Genomic DNA, 16284 nt, shown 5'->3' on the forward strand with positions numbered 1-16284 from the left:
CTTCCCAGATCTCGAGCGCCAGGAAAGAACACACTAACATTCAATCCATGACAAGCCAGTGTTCAGTCAAATCAGACCACAGAGTTAATCTTTCCAACAGCATGTCTCCCTTGAATGTTATTTACAAAAGAATGTTTTCTCTCTCTCTCACTCGCATGAACATCCTCCAATGTCCTTACTATGTCAGTCTTCAGCCTTTTGTGTTTTCCTAGCCTGTAAGCGTAATGAGACTGTCACATTCTAGAACAGTCAAGATTACGGAAATAAGCTTCATAAATTCAAATCTGCTCAGAGTGGTATGTGTGAAAACGTATCAGGATTATTTGATTACGTGTATATTCCACTCAGCTTATTAAATTAAATGTTCTTTTCCTATTAAGTATGAGCTTTAAGAGTTTTTGATACAAGCAAAATTTTGAGCTCTCTGACATTCCACAGTGAAATATGCGTGCCTCCAGCCCCCGGCGTGAGAAGGAAGTACTGCCACACATTCCACAAGTGAACAAATGTTATCACTTTATTTACAACGATCCATTGACATTAAGAACAGGTGCCCCCAATTCTTCTGAACAAATGCCACCGCCCCCCCCCGCCACTCCCCCTGTCATGATCAAGTGCTTTTCCTGCATCTCCTGTAGCAAATGTGTCACATGTAAGGCTACAAGCTTTCTCATAGTCATCTTGAATGGTTTTTTGTAAATAGGTGTGGCTAATACAGGGGCAGTGGTTAACACAGCTTTCAGGCTGACAAGTGCCTTCTGACACAGTCTGCTGTTCATCCTGATTCCCCTTTAGTCGAAGGAAAACGCTCAGAGCGACAGTAGGCTTTATCTCCTTCATCTTTATTCCGGGCCCTGGAGGGAGAGAGAATGATCACTCATATGCATAAGGACATGAGTTCTCAGTCTTCTCTGGAATAACAGTTTCTTAATTAATTATATAGTCATTTTATAGGGAGGAGCATCCAGATAAGGCAACATACATATTGATTGAGTGACCATTATAATCAGCAACTGTCAACAGTAAAGATTAAGCAACCTGCTTATGAACGTTCTTGACCTTAACTGGCTTCACATAATTAATACTTTTCACCTTGGTAAACTGACCTTATATACTGAATGCTTCCACATCTTGTTAAATGGCTTTACATAATGAATGCTTTTCCACCTTGTTAACCTATTGATCTGAGTCATGCTCAGCTGAACCTCTTGCTTCACAAACTCATAACTCTTTCCCTACCTACTTATACCCGATAAACATTCTCTCACTGTCCACTAGAAATTCTTCATTTTCTTTAGTAATTCAGTGAGAGGAGTAGCCACACTGCTAAAACTTGATTCAAACTTTGAATAAAATCCACTTAATCCCAGGAATCACAGTACTGCTGTTTTTTGTCGATGGTATGGGAAACTCTCCAATCACCTTTGTTTTTGGATTCTATGGGGATATTTATCAGTATCCAATAACATTGATTAGGAAGGTGATTTGAACTTTGGCAAATTCACTCTTAGCCAGGTTTGTTACCAAGCATGCCTCCTGAAGTCAATTTAACAGTTCTGATAAATGTTGTAAATGTTCCTTCCATGTGTGACTAAAAGTTACCAGGTCATCAATATAAGCTACAAATTGGGTAATCTGGAAAGTACCTTATTGATTAGTTTTTGAAATGTGGCTGGCACATCCTTCATGACTTTAAATTGATATAGTCCATTTGCATTACAAAAACCAAAATTGTCTGTCTTTCTTCTTTCAAACTAAAGTACCTGCCAGTAACCTCTGAGCAAGTCCAACTAGAAATACAAGTTGCTTGTCCCACCTTTTCAATAAAGACTTTCAAATGTGGAGTCCGATATGAACCAGACTTTGATTATCACAAAGTCGATGCAATTACAAACTATTCAGATGATTGAGATAAACGAATTCAGTTTGTTCCAAATGCACCAAAAGAATTGGCCAAATTCAAACCATTTGAATTAGCTTTTGGGCATGAAGAGAGGGGACTGCTAAAATTGATTAAGGAGAAATTGGTTAGTCATAATTCAGAGTTCACATATTTGGACTATATCAAATTTTAAGGAATGATTAAATAAACTGGGGGCGTTGGTTAGACAGCATTTAAAAGTATCACAGCATGTATTGAAACAGGAGGCAGACAAGAAATTAAAAACTCTCAATTTTGCTGTCAGAGATAAAATTATTACTGCCAGTGATCGGTGACCCTTTAAAAGCAAAGTGTAGTGGACCATATCAAGGCGAAAGGTGATTGAGATTTCTTTCTGTCTGGACTTCTTACCAAATAATTCACCTCACTCTGTCATGTGAACATGCTCAAAAGATATTTTGACAGAGAAGGAAAGCAAAATGAAACTGTGGTGGGTACCATCTGGTTTTGGCACCATTGGTGAGCTCCAGTCACTATAACTCACATCAAATGTGTCAGCTTGGAGCATGCATTCAATCTCCTTTTGAACCCGTAACAACTTTAAAGATTTAAGACTAAGGATATTGCTTAATCGGAATAGCATTTCCTATCTCTACATCATGCATAATTAAGTTAGTATTTCCCAGCTTATTTCCACATATCTCCCCATGTGATAGCAATAACTGTTTGTTTTGGGTCATTTTGATTTTCCTCTGGAAGGTAACTCAATAATTTATCCCAATTTTTAACGACTTTCTCATTGTTCAATTTTAATTCAAGGAATGTCCAATTCAGAATCCTCTGAACTTGGTTCTTCACTTTGTTGTAACCAATAACACAGTCTCCTTTTGATTCCCTTCCCTATCAAAATACTGTTTGAGCATATTCACATGACACTGAAATTTTTCTGTCTAGAATCTACTTTTGACTTGATAAGGTCCACTAAACCTTGTTTTAAAGATTCATCACTGGCAGTAACAGAAGTCCCAACATGGTTTTAATGTCTGATGCCACCTTTCTAGCACACCTTGCAATTTTGGATGATATGCAGTAGATTTGAATTGTTTTATTCCTAACTATCCATAACTTTCTTGAATAATTTTGAAGTTTGACCCTTGATCTGATTGTATTCCTGTGGGAGTTCATCTCTATTGAAAAACTTGAATAATTTCTCTACAATCCATTGAGCTGTGGTATTGTGTAATAGAATCACTTCTGGACTTCTAGTGGACACATCCATTATTATTAAGAAATCCTGATTCCCATCTTTGTTTTAGGTTAGGGGTCCTTTGCAATCAATTAAGACTCTTGGAAAAGGTTCCTTAAATGCAAGAATGGGTATTATAGGTGCAGGTTTTATTGCTGCCTGCGGTTTTTAAATTACCTGACATGTATGACATGTCTGACAAAATTCAACTACATTTTTGTGCAATCTAGACCAGCGAAAATGTTTTTGTATTTTAGCTTGAGATTTTCCTACCCCTAAATGATATCCTACTGGTAATTCATGTGTTACCCACAACACCGCTGGCAATATGACTTGATGAATGTCTGCCCATTTCCTATTTGTCTGAAAGTCATGGGCTGTATTTTCCATTAAAACATCATTTGTAAGATAGTAGCACTCAGGAACACATCTAGATTCATTTTCCAAGTATACATTTTGATACAATTGCTTCAAATTTTCATCTTTCTGCTGTAACTCCGTTAACTTCTCTGAGCTAAAGATATCTACTTTGTCATCTATCTGCTTCTGGTTTGTCTCAACCATCTGATCAAACAGGGTCTCTGCAAATTCCACTTCAACTTTCTTATCTGTACTCTTTGATCTCTCCTGTTTCAGCTGCTGACTTAGAGACATTGTTACCACACTGTCGAGAAACATCCCCGGACATGCTTCCTATAATAAGTCCGTGTCTGATTTTCCACTGGCTTTTCAACTACAGTAGGCAGCACTCCTACCTGTGGACCAACTACAGAGGAACCTCAATTATCTGAATATCTGATTATCTGAAGGGGATCTCAAGGTCTCGACAAAAACATACGTCAAAGAGCTGTTTCAACTCTGATCGTTTTTAATCTCAGCTCACTGAAATGCTGCCGAGAACAGTCCTGGACAGAACAGGCACTGTCTCTAAATGACTGATCTCCCACCTGTCCTCCCTCACTTTCCCTGGAATTCTACACAAGGGTGTACCCTAAACTCCTCTCCCTCTTCCACAGATAATCTCTCCCAACATTGTCCTGTACAGGGCAGAGGTGGAACTTGTCAAAATGTTGTGTGTGTTCGCTCGCGCGTGCTATTTGGAGGCAAGGACTGATTAGGGATAGTTAACATGGCTTTGTGTGTGGGAAATTGTCTCTCAAACTTGATTGAGATTTTTCGAGAAGTAACAAAAAAGGATTGATGAGGGCAGAGCGGTAGATGTGATCTATATGGACTTCAGTAAGGTGTTCGGGTAAAAAATGAGGTCTGCAGATGCTGGAGATCACAGTTGAAAATGTGTTGCTGGTTAAAGCACAGCAGGTCAGGCAGCATCCAAGGAATAGGAAATTCGACGTTTCGGGCTTGAGCTAAAGTTTTAAAACCATTAGCAGAGTAGTGGTGCCAGCTCTTACCCCTAAGAGCTCTCTCAGGCTACTCCCCTTATTGCTGCAAACAAGCTGTCTTGATACAAAAATTGGTACTGAGATTTCAAAAAGCGTCACATGTCCTTAATCAGATAAGCAGTAATAAAATGGAAAAAGTTTATAGAGGAAGAGACACTAATTGACAGGTCTGAATATACTTGACTAATTAAGCTACATGCACATAAAAGTGGGAAATTCTGATTAAGCCAGGCCAAATGGCCAATTGCCTTGGCTAGATAAGCCTCCATTTTATCAGTACATCATAATGATGGACTAGTCTAAATTATATGGAAAAGGTCATGAGGTAACCTTGCTCAACTAACATTCCCAATACCATTGTCCTACAACATGGCTTTTTAAAAAAAAATCATCTCCCAAAATGCAAACTAAGTTCATAACCTTCCGGGATCTCAAACTCCAGTGAACAGCACACGTTCAATCCATGACAAGCAAGTGTACATTCAAATCAGACCACAAAGAGTTAACCTTCTCTCACACTTTCTCTCTCTCTCTCTGTCTCAAAGAATTCAAAGATCTGGTTGATGTAGATTTTTAACACTCTGGAATTTCCTCCACCTTAATACATCTTTTTGAGATGGAGATTAAAACCAAATCTGGGAATTATTGATTGGTTACTGAACTTGATAAGAAAGATCCGAGAATTTTATTGCAACTCAAGTCCAAAAGTGTAATGAAAACAGAAAGGCTGGTTCATACTTGGCAAAAACTGATAATATTCGTTTTAGAGGTAACGTGTAGAAAACAATATTGTGAAAAATTTGACTTGCAAACTGTTTTTTTTTCTGTTGGTCTTTCTTAAAGTTCCTTCCTAAATGCATTTTATATGAAATCTTCACTTCCTTTGGTATTGAGGGGTGCAGACTTTAAGACAAAGTGTTGGGTAAACCTCTTCCCATTTACTTACAAATACTGATGCAATGACATCAACTGAATTGAAACGTTTGTGCATGCTGGGATTGTGACGAAAGTTATGTTTACTTCTCATAGACTTGAGTCATACAGCATAGAAACAGTCCCTTCACTCCACTATATTTATGCTGACCTACAAATACCACACTACATGAATCCCATTCATCTGCACTTGGTTCATAGCCTTGTGTTTTAAGTGCTTATGCAGCTGCTTCTTAAGTGTTGCAAGAGTACCTGCCTCCACCACCCTCTCAGGCAGCACATTGCATATTTCTACAACTTCCTGGGTGAAAAACAGTTACCTCAGATCCTGTCTAAACCATCTACTCCTCAACTTAAACTTATGCCCTCTGGTCTTAGTCATGTCTGACATGGGGAAGGAATTTTCATGAACTATTATGTGCCTCTCATAATTTTGTATACCTGAATCAGGTCATCCCTCATCTTCTCCTGCTGCAAGGATAACAAATATAGCCAAGCCAGTCTCTCCTCATAAATGAGGCTGCTCCATCGAGTGAATTGGACTTCACCTGAAGAAGGAGCAACACTCCAAAAGCCTGTGATTTCAAAATAAACCTGGACTATAACCTGGTATTGTGTGACTTCTGACCTTGTTCACCCTAGTCCAACACCAGCACTTCCACATCAATTCTACATAAACATTGTTTTTAAACTTGCTTAATATGTATCTATTAGGAAAGTGGATTTTATTAAAAATCATGGACCACAGATTTAAAGTAAATGGCACAAGATGTAAAATTAATGAGAAGAAGTATGTGGCGAGGGTCTGGAATGTGCTGCCTGAGATTCTGATGAAAGAAGGTTGAACTGAAGCACGGAAAAAAGGATTTTGAATTTAATTGGAAAAGGAACATTACACAGGGTTACCAGGTGAAGGCAGGAAACTGGCACTAATTTATAGAGCCAGTGCAGATACAGTGAGCCGAGTAGCCTCTTTCTACAGTTATAATTCTGTCCTTCATAAGTTTTCAATTGCATTCTTTTGAAATACCCTCATCAACTTATCCATACACCAAAGATTTGTGTACAAACTCCCTTAGGTCTGTGTTTCCATGGAATCCCTACAGTGTGGAAACAGGCCCTTCAGCCCAATAAATCCACACCAACCCTCCAAAGAGCATCCCACCCAGATCCTACCCTTTCACGGTGACCCCACACTTCCCCCATGGCTAATGCACCTAACCTATACATCACTGAACACTATGGGCAATTTAGCATGGCCAAACCACCCAAACTGCACGTCTTTATGTTGTCCTGTTCCCATCTCAGTCAAAGCAAAACACTTAGAGACACAGTATAGTTTTACCTCTTTGTTCCAGGCCCTGCAGGGAGAGAGAACAATCACCCGTGTACACAGGGACATGAGTTTGTGGTTTTCTCTCGAACAATAGATTCTTAATGAATTGTATAGTCACTTACACGAAGCAGCATCCAAATCAGGCAACATCTATATTGATTGGGTGACCATTGCAATCAGTGAGTGTCAATAGTGGAGATTAAGCCTTGTGGTGTTTCATGATGAATGTTCTTCGCCCTGCCCTGTTTAACTAACTTTGCATAATGAATGCTTTTTCACCTTGTTAACTGGCTTTACATAATGAATGCTTTTTTACCTGTTAATCCACTACCCTTGCCTTCAGCACCTTATTGTTTACTGCAAGCTTTTATCTGGTCAAAGTCATGCTAGCTGAGCCTTTGTCACACAACCCAAAATTTAACTCTTTCCCTACCTGGCTTAAACTCCATCTGCCATTTCTCTGCCCACATCTACAACTGATCTATATGCTGCTGTATTTTTTTGGACAAATTCCACACTACCCACTGATCTTTGTAAGATTGTTACAATTTGTAAAGTTAATCACACAACACTAGGTTATAGTCCAATGGATTTATTTGGAGGCACTAGCTTTTGAGGTGCTGCTTCTTCATCAGGTGGTTGTGAAGCAGGATCATAAGAAACAGAATTTATAGGAAAAGATTACAGTGAAAAGTCTACAGTGAAATCTTGAACAAACCTGGATTAAGTCTTTCATCTTTTAGAATGGATTTGCTGTTTTTTTGGTCCTTTAATATGTAGATCCCTAACTATTTCTAAGTAACATTCTCAAGATAATTTAAGGTTTTAATTCAAAAGGTGTCAGACAATGCATTAAAGGTGTGAGGTTACAGTCTGTCTGTTTGTATCCCAATTTGAGTCAGACTGGTTCTATTTCCTAAGTGGAATTTACAAAATATTGTAGGGATTGACTGCTTGCAGGTTCTGCATTTTTTTGAGCAAAACAGAATGTATCTGCAAGTACAAATTCACTCCATAAACCTATACATGTGTGCATATGCAGGAGAGAGTGTGTGTGTGCATGTGAGAGAGTGAGTGTTTGCGTGTGTGCAAGCTTGGTAAAATGTGTGTGAGATTGTGATGGGGTATAAGCCTGTGAGAGGGTATGTCTATGTGTATGTGTGGATGTATGTGCGTGTGTGTATATGAGAGAGGGCTCAGGTATGAAAAAGGGTGCATGTGTGAGGATGTAAGTGTGTGGGTGGCACAGTGGTTAGCACTGCTGCCTCACAGCACCAGAGACCTGGGTTCAATTCCTGCCTCAGGTAACTGTCTGTGTGGAGTTTGCACATTCTCCCCGTGTCTGCGTGGGTTTCCTCTGGGTGCTCCGGTTTCCTCCCACAGTCCAAAAAATGTGCAGGTTAGGTGAATTGGCCATGCTAAATTGCCCATTGTGTTAGGTGAAGGGGTAAATGTAGGGGATTTGGTCTGGGTGGGTTGTTCTTTGGAGGGTCATGGTGAATTTGTTGGGCCGAAGGGCCTGTTTCCACACTCTAAGTAACCTAATCTAATCTAAAAACACAGTGGTGTCACCTGGAGTGTGAATGAACCCAAGGTCCCATTTGAGGCTATCAGCTTCTGCTTGCCTGTCCCAAAGTTCGCTTGGAGGATGATCACCTGAAGAAGGTCTGAAGCTGAATGTCCCCGGCTGTTGAAGTTTCCCTGACTGGTATTTCTAATTCCAGAAATACATTTGCAGATGCATTCTATTTTGTTCAAAAATGCAGAACCTGCAGGCAGTCAACACATGTAATATTTCGTAAATTATACTTTGGAAATAGAACCAATCTGACTCATGATTGGGATACATACAGACTGTAAACTCACAATTTTAAGGTATTGTCTGAGCTGAGATGTCTCCTTTTGTTATAAAACCATAAGTCATCTTGAGAATGTGACTTAGAAGAAGTTCTGGCATTTACATATTGAAGAACTAAAACCAGCAAACCCACTCTAAAAGGTGCAAAACTTAACCATCTAGGTTTATTCAATATATCATTTCAGCTGCATGAGACTGTAATCTTTTGGTATAAATTCTGTGTTATGATTCTGTTTCACAACCACCTGATGAAGGAGCAGCTCTCCAAAGCTAGTGCTGTTGGACTATAACCTGGTGTTGTGTGAATTTAACTCTATCCCCCCCAGTCCAACACCGGCTCCTCCAAATCATACAATTTGTAAAGTTCTGAATGGCCTTGACAAGATAGAATGCATGTTTACTCGTGTGGAAAATTCCAGAGCTAGAAAATACTGCTTTAAAATTAGTGATTGCTAAGATGAAGGAAATTTTTTTTTAAGGTTTTGCGACTTTGGAACTTTCTGCCTCACAATGTGGTGGAAACAGGGTGATTAAATATTTTAAAGATAGCAGTGGATAGTTTTTCATCAGGCAAGGGAATCAAAATTTATCTGGGGAAAGGTGGGAATGGTATTTGGATCAGAGACCAACTGTAAACTTATTGGAAGGCAAGTGGCATGAATGGCTGATTTCTGCTCTTAATTCATATTGTTCATTCAATTCTTGGTGTCACACATTAGGAATGATATCAAGGCCTTTGCTGGGGTGCAGAAGAGATTTACCAGAATTGTTGAGAGCTTTCATTTGGGTAGAGAGACTAGAGAAGTTTGTTTCTCTTTGGAAGACAAGGTAAAGAAGAAATTTGATAAGTGTTCAAAATGAAGGAAGTAAATGAGGACAAACTACTTCTACTAGCAGAAAGGTTAGAAACAAAGGGCTGAGGAGTGGCAGATAAATTGAGATACATGTGAGGTGTTGCATTTTGATCAAACAAGCCAAGGCAGGACTTGAACAGTTGGTGCCTTATGGAATGTTTTTGAACTCAGGTATAGGATTCAGGATTCAGGTATGTAGTTCCTTGAAAGTGGCATAACAGGTAGACAGGGACGTTTGGCACACTTGCCTTCATTGGTCAAAGCATTGAGTAGAGGAGTTGTGACATCATGTTGCAGTTTTATAGGACATTGAGGCCAATTTTGGAGTCCTGAATATAGTTCTGGTTGCCCTGCTATAGGAAGGGCATAATTAAATTGGAACGGGTACAGAAAGGATTTACAAAAATGTTGCTGGGACTGGAGGGTTTGACTTATAAGGAGAAGTTGGATAGACTGGAGCCTGTTTCCCTGGAACATAGGAGGTTAAAGGATGACCTTTATAGAAGTTTGTAAAGTTTCTGATGTGGAGCTTAAACCTACAGCCTTCTGATTCAGAGGCAAGAGTGCTGCCACCGAAACACCGCTGACATCATAATATTATAATTTGCTGATCCATTATGTAATGTCTAACTTTATTTGTACCCATGTAGAGTCAGAACCTAGTAGCAAATGTTTACTTGCGTCTTGGCTTCATTGACATTTGAGCCCTGTTGTAGCAAATCATAAACCTGGGACTGTCAGAGTCAACTGGATCCTGTGGGGAAACCGAATTAAGTATATCGTTTGAATTTAATGATTAACTTAATGTCCAAGCGAAGGCCACTATGGTGATGGGAAACTCTGAGCAGTTGGCTGGGCTAAAGCATTTACATTATAAGAAATATTTTCACTGATTATATTTTGAGTAAAAGCTCTCATTGTACATCACCTGATGAGATTAGTTGAAGGTTAATGTAAGTGTTTCCTGCAAAATTCTTCTGAATTTAAACTCAAAAATCAACAAGTGTTGCTTTCAAATTTGAGACCTAGTTTTAAATCAAGCCCAGACAGAAGAATGAAAAATCTCCTTATCTGGCTATGGAATACAATGAAGATTGTAAATTGCAACACTATAATCTTTCTTAACTCTGCAATGCAAGAAACAGAAATTAGATGTTGAGTCAATCCAAGACTCAATTCCTGCTACCCAATTCTGAGAATAAATTATTATTGAGTTTGTGAATGGTGGAGAGAAGTAAAGAATGAATGAAAATACACATTTTAAAATGGAGGGAAAATGAAATGCCTAAACTGATCATAGTTGTCTTAAGGCAGGTCTTGAATAAGGCAACTTTTCTCGTTACTGAGTTCTAGTTTATGGGAATAGAAGCTAATGCCATCTGATGATGTAAGCTCATTATTGTCTAAATTTACTTGGACCCCACACGTCAAATGCGCAATGTGTGTTTTTGTTTTTTTTTACAGCATCTGAGGAGAAGGAGATTGTGAAGAGTCAATTTCTGAAAATAATGGATGCATATGGCTGTCTGGGAGTACTTTGTATAAAGAATGGTAAGTGGATAGGTGATCTTATGGAACCTAATGGAGCAGAATTGGTCAAAATTAGAATTTTGTCAGGTTTAGCAAGAATCCTATCAGATTTAGAAAAAGAAGTCTGGATCCTGACAAGTTATAGAATTTAAAGCACTTTGGTGTGATATTCTATCAAATTAATTTGAATTTGAAGTGCACATTGAGTTGGGATTTTTTGCACTGACATGTTTCATTTTTATTCTTTGCTCAATTACCATTTGTATAATTTTGAAAATTCTGTCATTTCTTACCACTGCAATGTGAAGAATTGGGCCATTGTGTAACACAAAGGATGTAATTCAGCCCATTGTTCTTGTGCGAGCTCTTCGAAAGAACTAAAAATGAGTCCCAGTCTTCCTCAAAATCCTGAAAGCTTTAAATATAAATTCAATCCCTTTTTAAGGTCACAATTGAATTTGCTTCCAGTGCCCTTTTGCATAGCACATGGTAAGACATTACATAAACTGAATTCCTCTCATTCATCCTGGCTCTTTTGCTAATTATTTTAGATTTATGCCCTTTGGTTACTGATCTTCCTACAGTTGGAAGCAATTTTCTACTTAACTTAAATTTCTACATTATTTTTAACACTGTTTGTTACATTTTTCCTTCTTTGATATGGAGAAGAATTCCATTTTCTTTATACTCTCAACATTTAATGAGTATTTTTCATCAGTTTTTTTAGATTAGATTACTTACAGTGTGGAAACAGGCCCTTCGGCCCAACAAGTCCACACCGACCCGCCGAAGCGCAACCCACACATACCCCTACATTTACCTCTTACCTAACACTACGGGCAATTTAGCATGGCCAATTCACCTGACCCGCACATCTTTGGACTGTGGGAGGAAACCGGAGCACCCGGAGGAAACCCACGCAGACACGGGGAGAACGTGCAAACTCCACACAGTCAATCGCCTGAGGCGGGAATTGAACCCAGGTCTCTGGCGCTGTGAGGCAGCAGTGCTAACCACTGTGCCACCGTGCCGCCATGTTGAAGAGAATCCTGAGGTACAGGATGTACATGTTTTTGGAAAGGCAAGGACTGATTAGGATAGTCAACATGGCTTTGTGCGTGGGAAATCATGTCTCACAAATTTGACTGAGTTTTTTGAAGAAGTAACAAAGAGGATTGGTGAGGGCAGAGTGGTGGACATGGTCTGTATGGATTTCAGTAAGGCATACGACAGGGTTCCCCGTGGGAGACTGGTTATCAAGGTTGGATCTCAATACAGGGAGAACTAGCCATTTGGTTGCAGAACTGGTTCAAATGTAGAAGACAGAGGATTGTGGTAAGGGTTGTTTTTCAGACTGGAGGCCTGTGACCAGTGGAGTGCCACAAGGATCAGTGCTGGGTCTGCTATTTTCCGTCATTTATATAAATGATTTGGATGTGAGCATAAGTGGTATAGTTAGTAAGTTTACAGATGACAGCAAAATTGGATGTGTAGTGAACAGTGAAGAAAGTTACCTCGGAGTATAATGAGATCTTGATCAGATGGACCAATGGGCTGAGGAGTTGAGTTGGAGTTTAATTTAGATAAATGTGAGGTGCTGCATTTTGGAAAAGCAAATTTCAGCAGCACTTATACACTTAATGACAAGGTCCTAGAGAGTGTTGCTGAACAAGAGACTTTGGAGTGCAGGTTCATAGCTCCTTGAAAGTGGAGTCGCAGGTAGATAGGATAGTGAAGAAGGTGTTTGGTATGCTTTCCTGTATAGGTCAGAGTATTGAGTACAGGAGTTGGGAGGTCATGTTGCGGCTGTACAGGACATTAATTAGGCCACTTTTGGAATATTGCGTGCAGTTCTGGTCTCCTTCCTATCAGAAGGATGTTGTGAAACTTGAAAGGGTTCAGAAAAGATTTACAAGGATAATGCCAGAGTTGGAGGGTTTGAGCTAAAGGGAGAGGGTTGAATAGGCAAGGGCTATAATCCCTGGCACATCAGAAGCTGAGTAGTGACCTTATAGAGGTTTATAGAATCATGAGGGTACGGATAGGATAAATAGACAAGATCTTTTCCTTGGGGTGGGGGAGTCCAGAACTAGAGGCAGAAATACAAGTTTAGGATGAAGGGGAAAGATATAAAAGAGACCTAAGGGCAACCTTTTCACGCAGAGAGTGGTGCGTGTGTGGAATAAACTGCCAGAGGAAGTGGTGGAGGCTAGTACAATTGCAACATTTAAAAGACATCTTCGTGGGAATGTGAATAGGAAGGGTTTGGAGGGATATGGGCCAGGCGCTGGCAAGTGGGACTAGATTGGGTTGTGATATCTGGTTGGCATGGATGAGTTGGACCGAAGGGTCTGTTTCCATGCCGTATGTCTCTATGACTCTATGTATGTATAATTGAACACTGTCATTTCTAGTATCACAAGAGTAAAATTCTTTTTAACCTATTCCACAATCTTGACATTATTTCTAAATTGTGATTCCCAGAAATAGGTAGAATTTTAGTTGAGCTTGGTTTTTAAAAAGGGCCACATCTGACATAGACAAGAATGATACCCATATAGTGAATAGAAGCCAAGCGTTTTATTTCCTGTGTCTGATTTAAATAATGCAGAGCAGTATCCCTCCTCAATCTGGCAGGATTGATGTTAGGGTTATGGGATAGGAGCTGAAACTGGATAGAGCAGGGACCCAAGCAAATAGTCATTGGTATTAAATTGTTACATGGCTTTTGAAGCTGCACAAAAATAAGAAAACGTAAAGTGAGTAATGAGTTTATTGTGAGGGACTTTCATTTCATATTTGATAAATTAATTGGCAAAGGTAGCTTGGAAGATGAGTTTATGAAAATTATTTTAGGTAGTCTTTTACCTAGCTGATCCCTTGATAACTGTTCCAGAAAGCTATTTTAGATTTAGCATTGTGTAATGAGTCTGGCATGTTTGTTAATCTTCGATTAACAGATCTTGGGGAAAGTATGATCATTAATATGACTGACTTTAATATCAAGTTTTGGAGCTGTATGATTAAGTTGGAAATAGGCATCTTTAAATTTAAACACATTCAGTTGTGGAGGTTTGAGAAGTGTGTGGGTTGAATTATTTTGAGAAATTAGTTAAGATAAATAATCGATGGCAATATATTAATTAATTCATATTTTCAACTATTATACATTTGATTGAGTCGTAAAACCTTTGTTGGAAGAATTCTACAGCCACATCTGAGTAGATAAATTAATTCTATCACAAACTTAAAAGATTTCTAATGTTATGAAAAAGACAAGCAATCCTGGGATTTGGGAGGGTTTGAACCAATAGACAATAGGTGCCGGAGTAGGCCATTCTGCCCTTTGAGCCTGCACCACTATTCATTATGATCATGGCTAATCATCCTCAATCAGTATCCTGTTCCTGCCTTATCTCCTTAACCCTTGATTCCACTATCCTTGAGAGCTCTATCCAACTCTTTCTTAAATGAATCCAGAGACTGGGCCTCCACTGCCCTCTGGGGCAGAGCATTCCACACAGCCACCAATTTCTGGGTTAAGAAGTTTCTCCTCATCTCTGTCCTAAATGGCCTACCCCTTATTCTTAAGCTGTGTCCTCTGGTTCGGGACTCACCCATCAGCGGAAATATGTTTCCTGCCTCCTGCCTCCAGAGTGTCCAATCCTTTAATAATCTTATAACCAGCAAAAGATGACCTAGAAATTCAAGAAGAAAAGGAATAAGAGAATAGATAAGAGAAGCGAAAAGATTCTCTACTGTGCTGAACCTTCATCATGGGGCTCCTTTTTATTTTTCCCTTTTATTTCAATTCCAACTTTTAACTAAAAGGGATGCTAATTTTGAATCCTCTTTCTTTAGCTCCTTATAACAATATGCTCACTTTGGATCTGAAGTATCTCCACTTTTCTTTTTATTCTCATCAGTTTTTCTTTCCAATTTCCCTTGGCCATATCCCTTTTTAATTCACAAATTAGTGGTTCCAGTTGAGTGTCTTTGGGTTTGAATGTTTCCTCCTCCTTTTTGTTATTGTAATGCATCTTCATCACACTTCTCTTGGTGTAAGATTAGTTTGTTACCACTATCAATCTTTTCTGGTTGAAATCGATAGGGCTGATGCATTGGCTTCCAGTTGTGAAACCTGCTGTTGTGCACAGAACACAGAGATTCACCACACCAGGGAAAAAAAAAGGAGGAGCATGCTCCTATAGAGCTTATAGGTGGTTTTAACTGCTGGTCTCAAACCTTCACGTCACAGAATTTAAACTTTCTCAAATAATCCTTTCAGGGTTTTAGCCAAAACACTTCTGATTTTGAACTTTTACTGAAAGGTAGAGTTCTTTATGTAAGAGATAGGGTTCTCTTCTGCTTTTCTGCGGTATAGGTAATCAGAATGAATATTAGTAGGAGACCATGAGGTTTGATTTTTTGCACCAATACTCTGTCCAGATACATGTTGCGTTTTAGCGAGTTTTGACAAGATTTGTAGCTCAAGTTGAGGTTCTGGATGTAGGATTGCTCGCTGAGCTGGGAGGTTCATTCCCAGATGTTTCGTCATCCTAACTCGGTAACATCTTCAGTGGGCCTCAGGCGAAGCGGTGTACATGATTCCTGCTTTCTATTTATATGTTTGGGTTTCTTTGGGTTGGTGATGTTATTTCCTGTGGTGATGTCATTTTCTGTTCTTTTTCTCGGGGAGTGGTAGATGGGGTCTAACTCTGTTTGTTGAGAGTTCCGGTTGGCATGCCATGCTTCTAGGAATTCTCGTGCTTGTCTCTGTTTGGTTTTCCTAAGCTGGAATTGTCCCAGTCGAAGTGGTGTCCTTCCTTATCTGTATGTAAGGATACTTTGTAGAGGATTTTGTATTCAAAAAGAATGGGTACCCATTGAACACACTCTGCCGATTTCTCAGCAACAAACCCAAACAAGCAGACAAAGCATGTCCAGAGACCTTAGCCACTCTCCCCTACATCAAAGACATCTTGGAAATGATTGCCAAACTACTCAGACCCATTGGCATCATGGTAGCCCACAAACCCACCAACACACTGAAACAGCAGCTAATGAACTTGAAAGACCCTATACAGACAACAAGCAAAACTAATGTCATTTACAAAATACTGTGCAAGAACTGTAACAAACACTACTTTGAACAAACAGGCAGAAAACTAGCCACTAGGATACATGAACACCAACTACCATGAAGGACACCACTTCGACTGGGCCAACACATCCATCTTAG

The 16284-nt window shown here is 39.4% G+C and overlaps 1 protein-coding gene across 3 annotated transcripts in view; it reads left to right on the plus strand.

Moving 5' to 3' along the window:
- Positions 1–16284, plus strand: part of LOC132819805 (synaptojanin-2-like) — a 207559-nt gene that overhangs the window by 7927 nt on the left and 183348 nt on the right. Inside the window, exon 2 of one of the 3 annotated variants that reach the window (XM_060831596.1) lies at positions 10977–11063. The exons of 1 other annotated variant lie outside the window; for it this stretch is intronic. In XM_060831596.1, the coding sequence (XP_060687579.1) occupies positions 10977–11063 (87 nt within the window). Of the gene's footprint in view, positions 1–10976; positions 11064–16284 lie in introns of those variants that run through there. One more of the 3 variants, XM_060831598.1, reaches the window with a different exon arrangement.

This window comes from Hemiscyllium ocellatum, chromosome 10, assembly GCF_020745735.1.
Source record: "Hemiscyllium ocellatum isolate sHemOce1 chromosome 10, sHemOce1.pat.X.cur, whole genome shotgun sequence".
Taxonomy (NCBI): Eukaryota; Metazoa; Chordata; class Chondrichthyes; order Orectolobiformes; family Hemiscylliidae; genus Hemiscyllium; species Hemiscyllium ocellatum.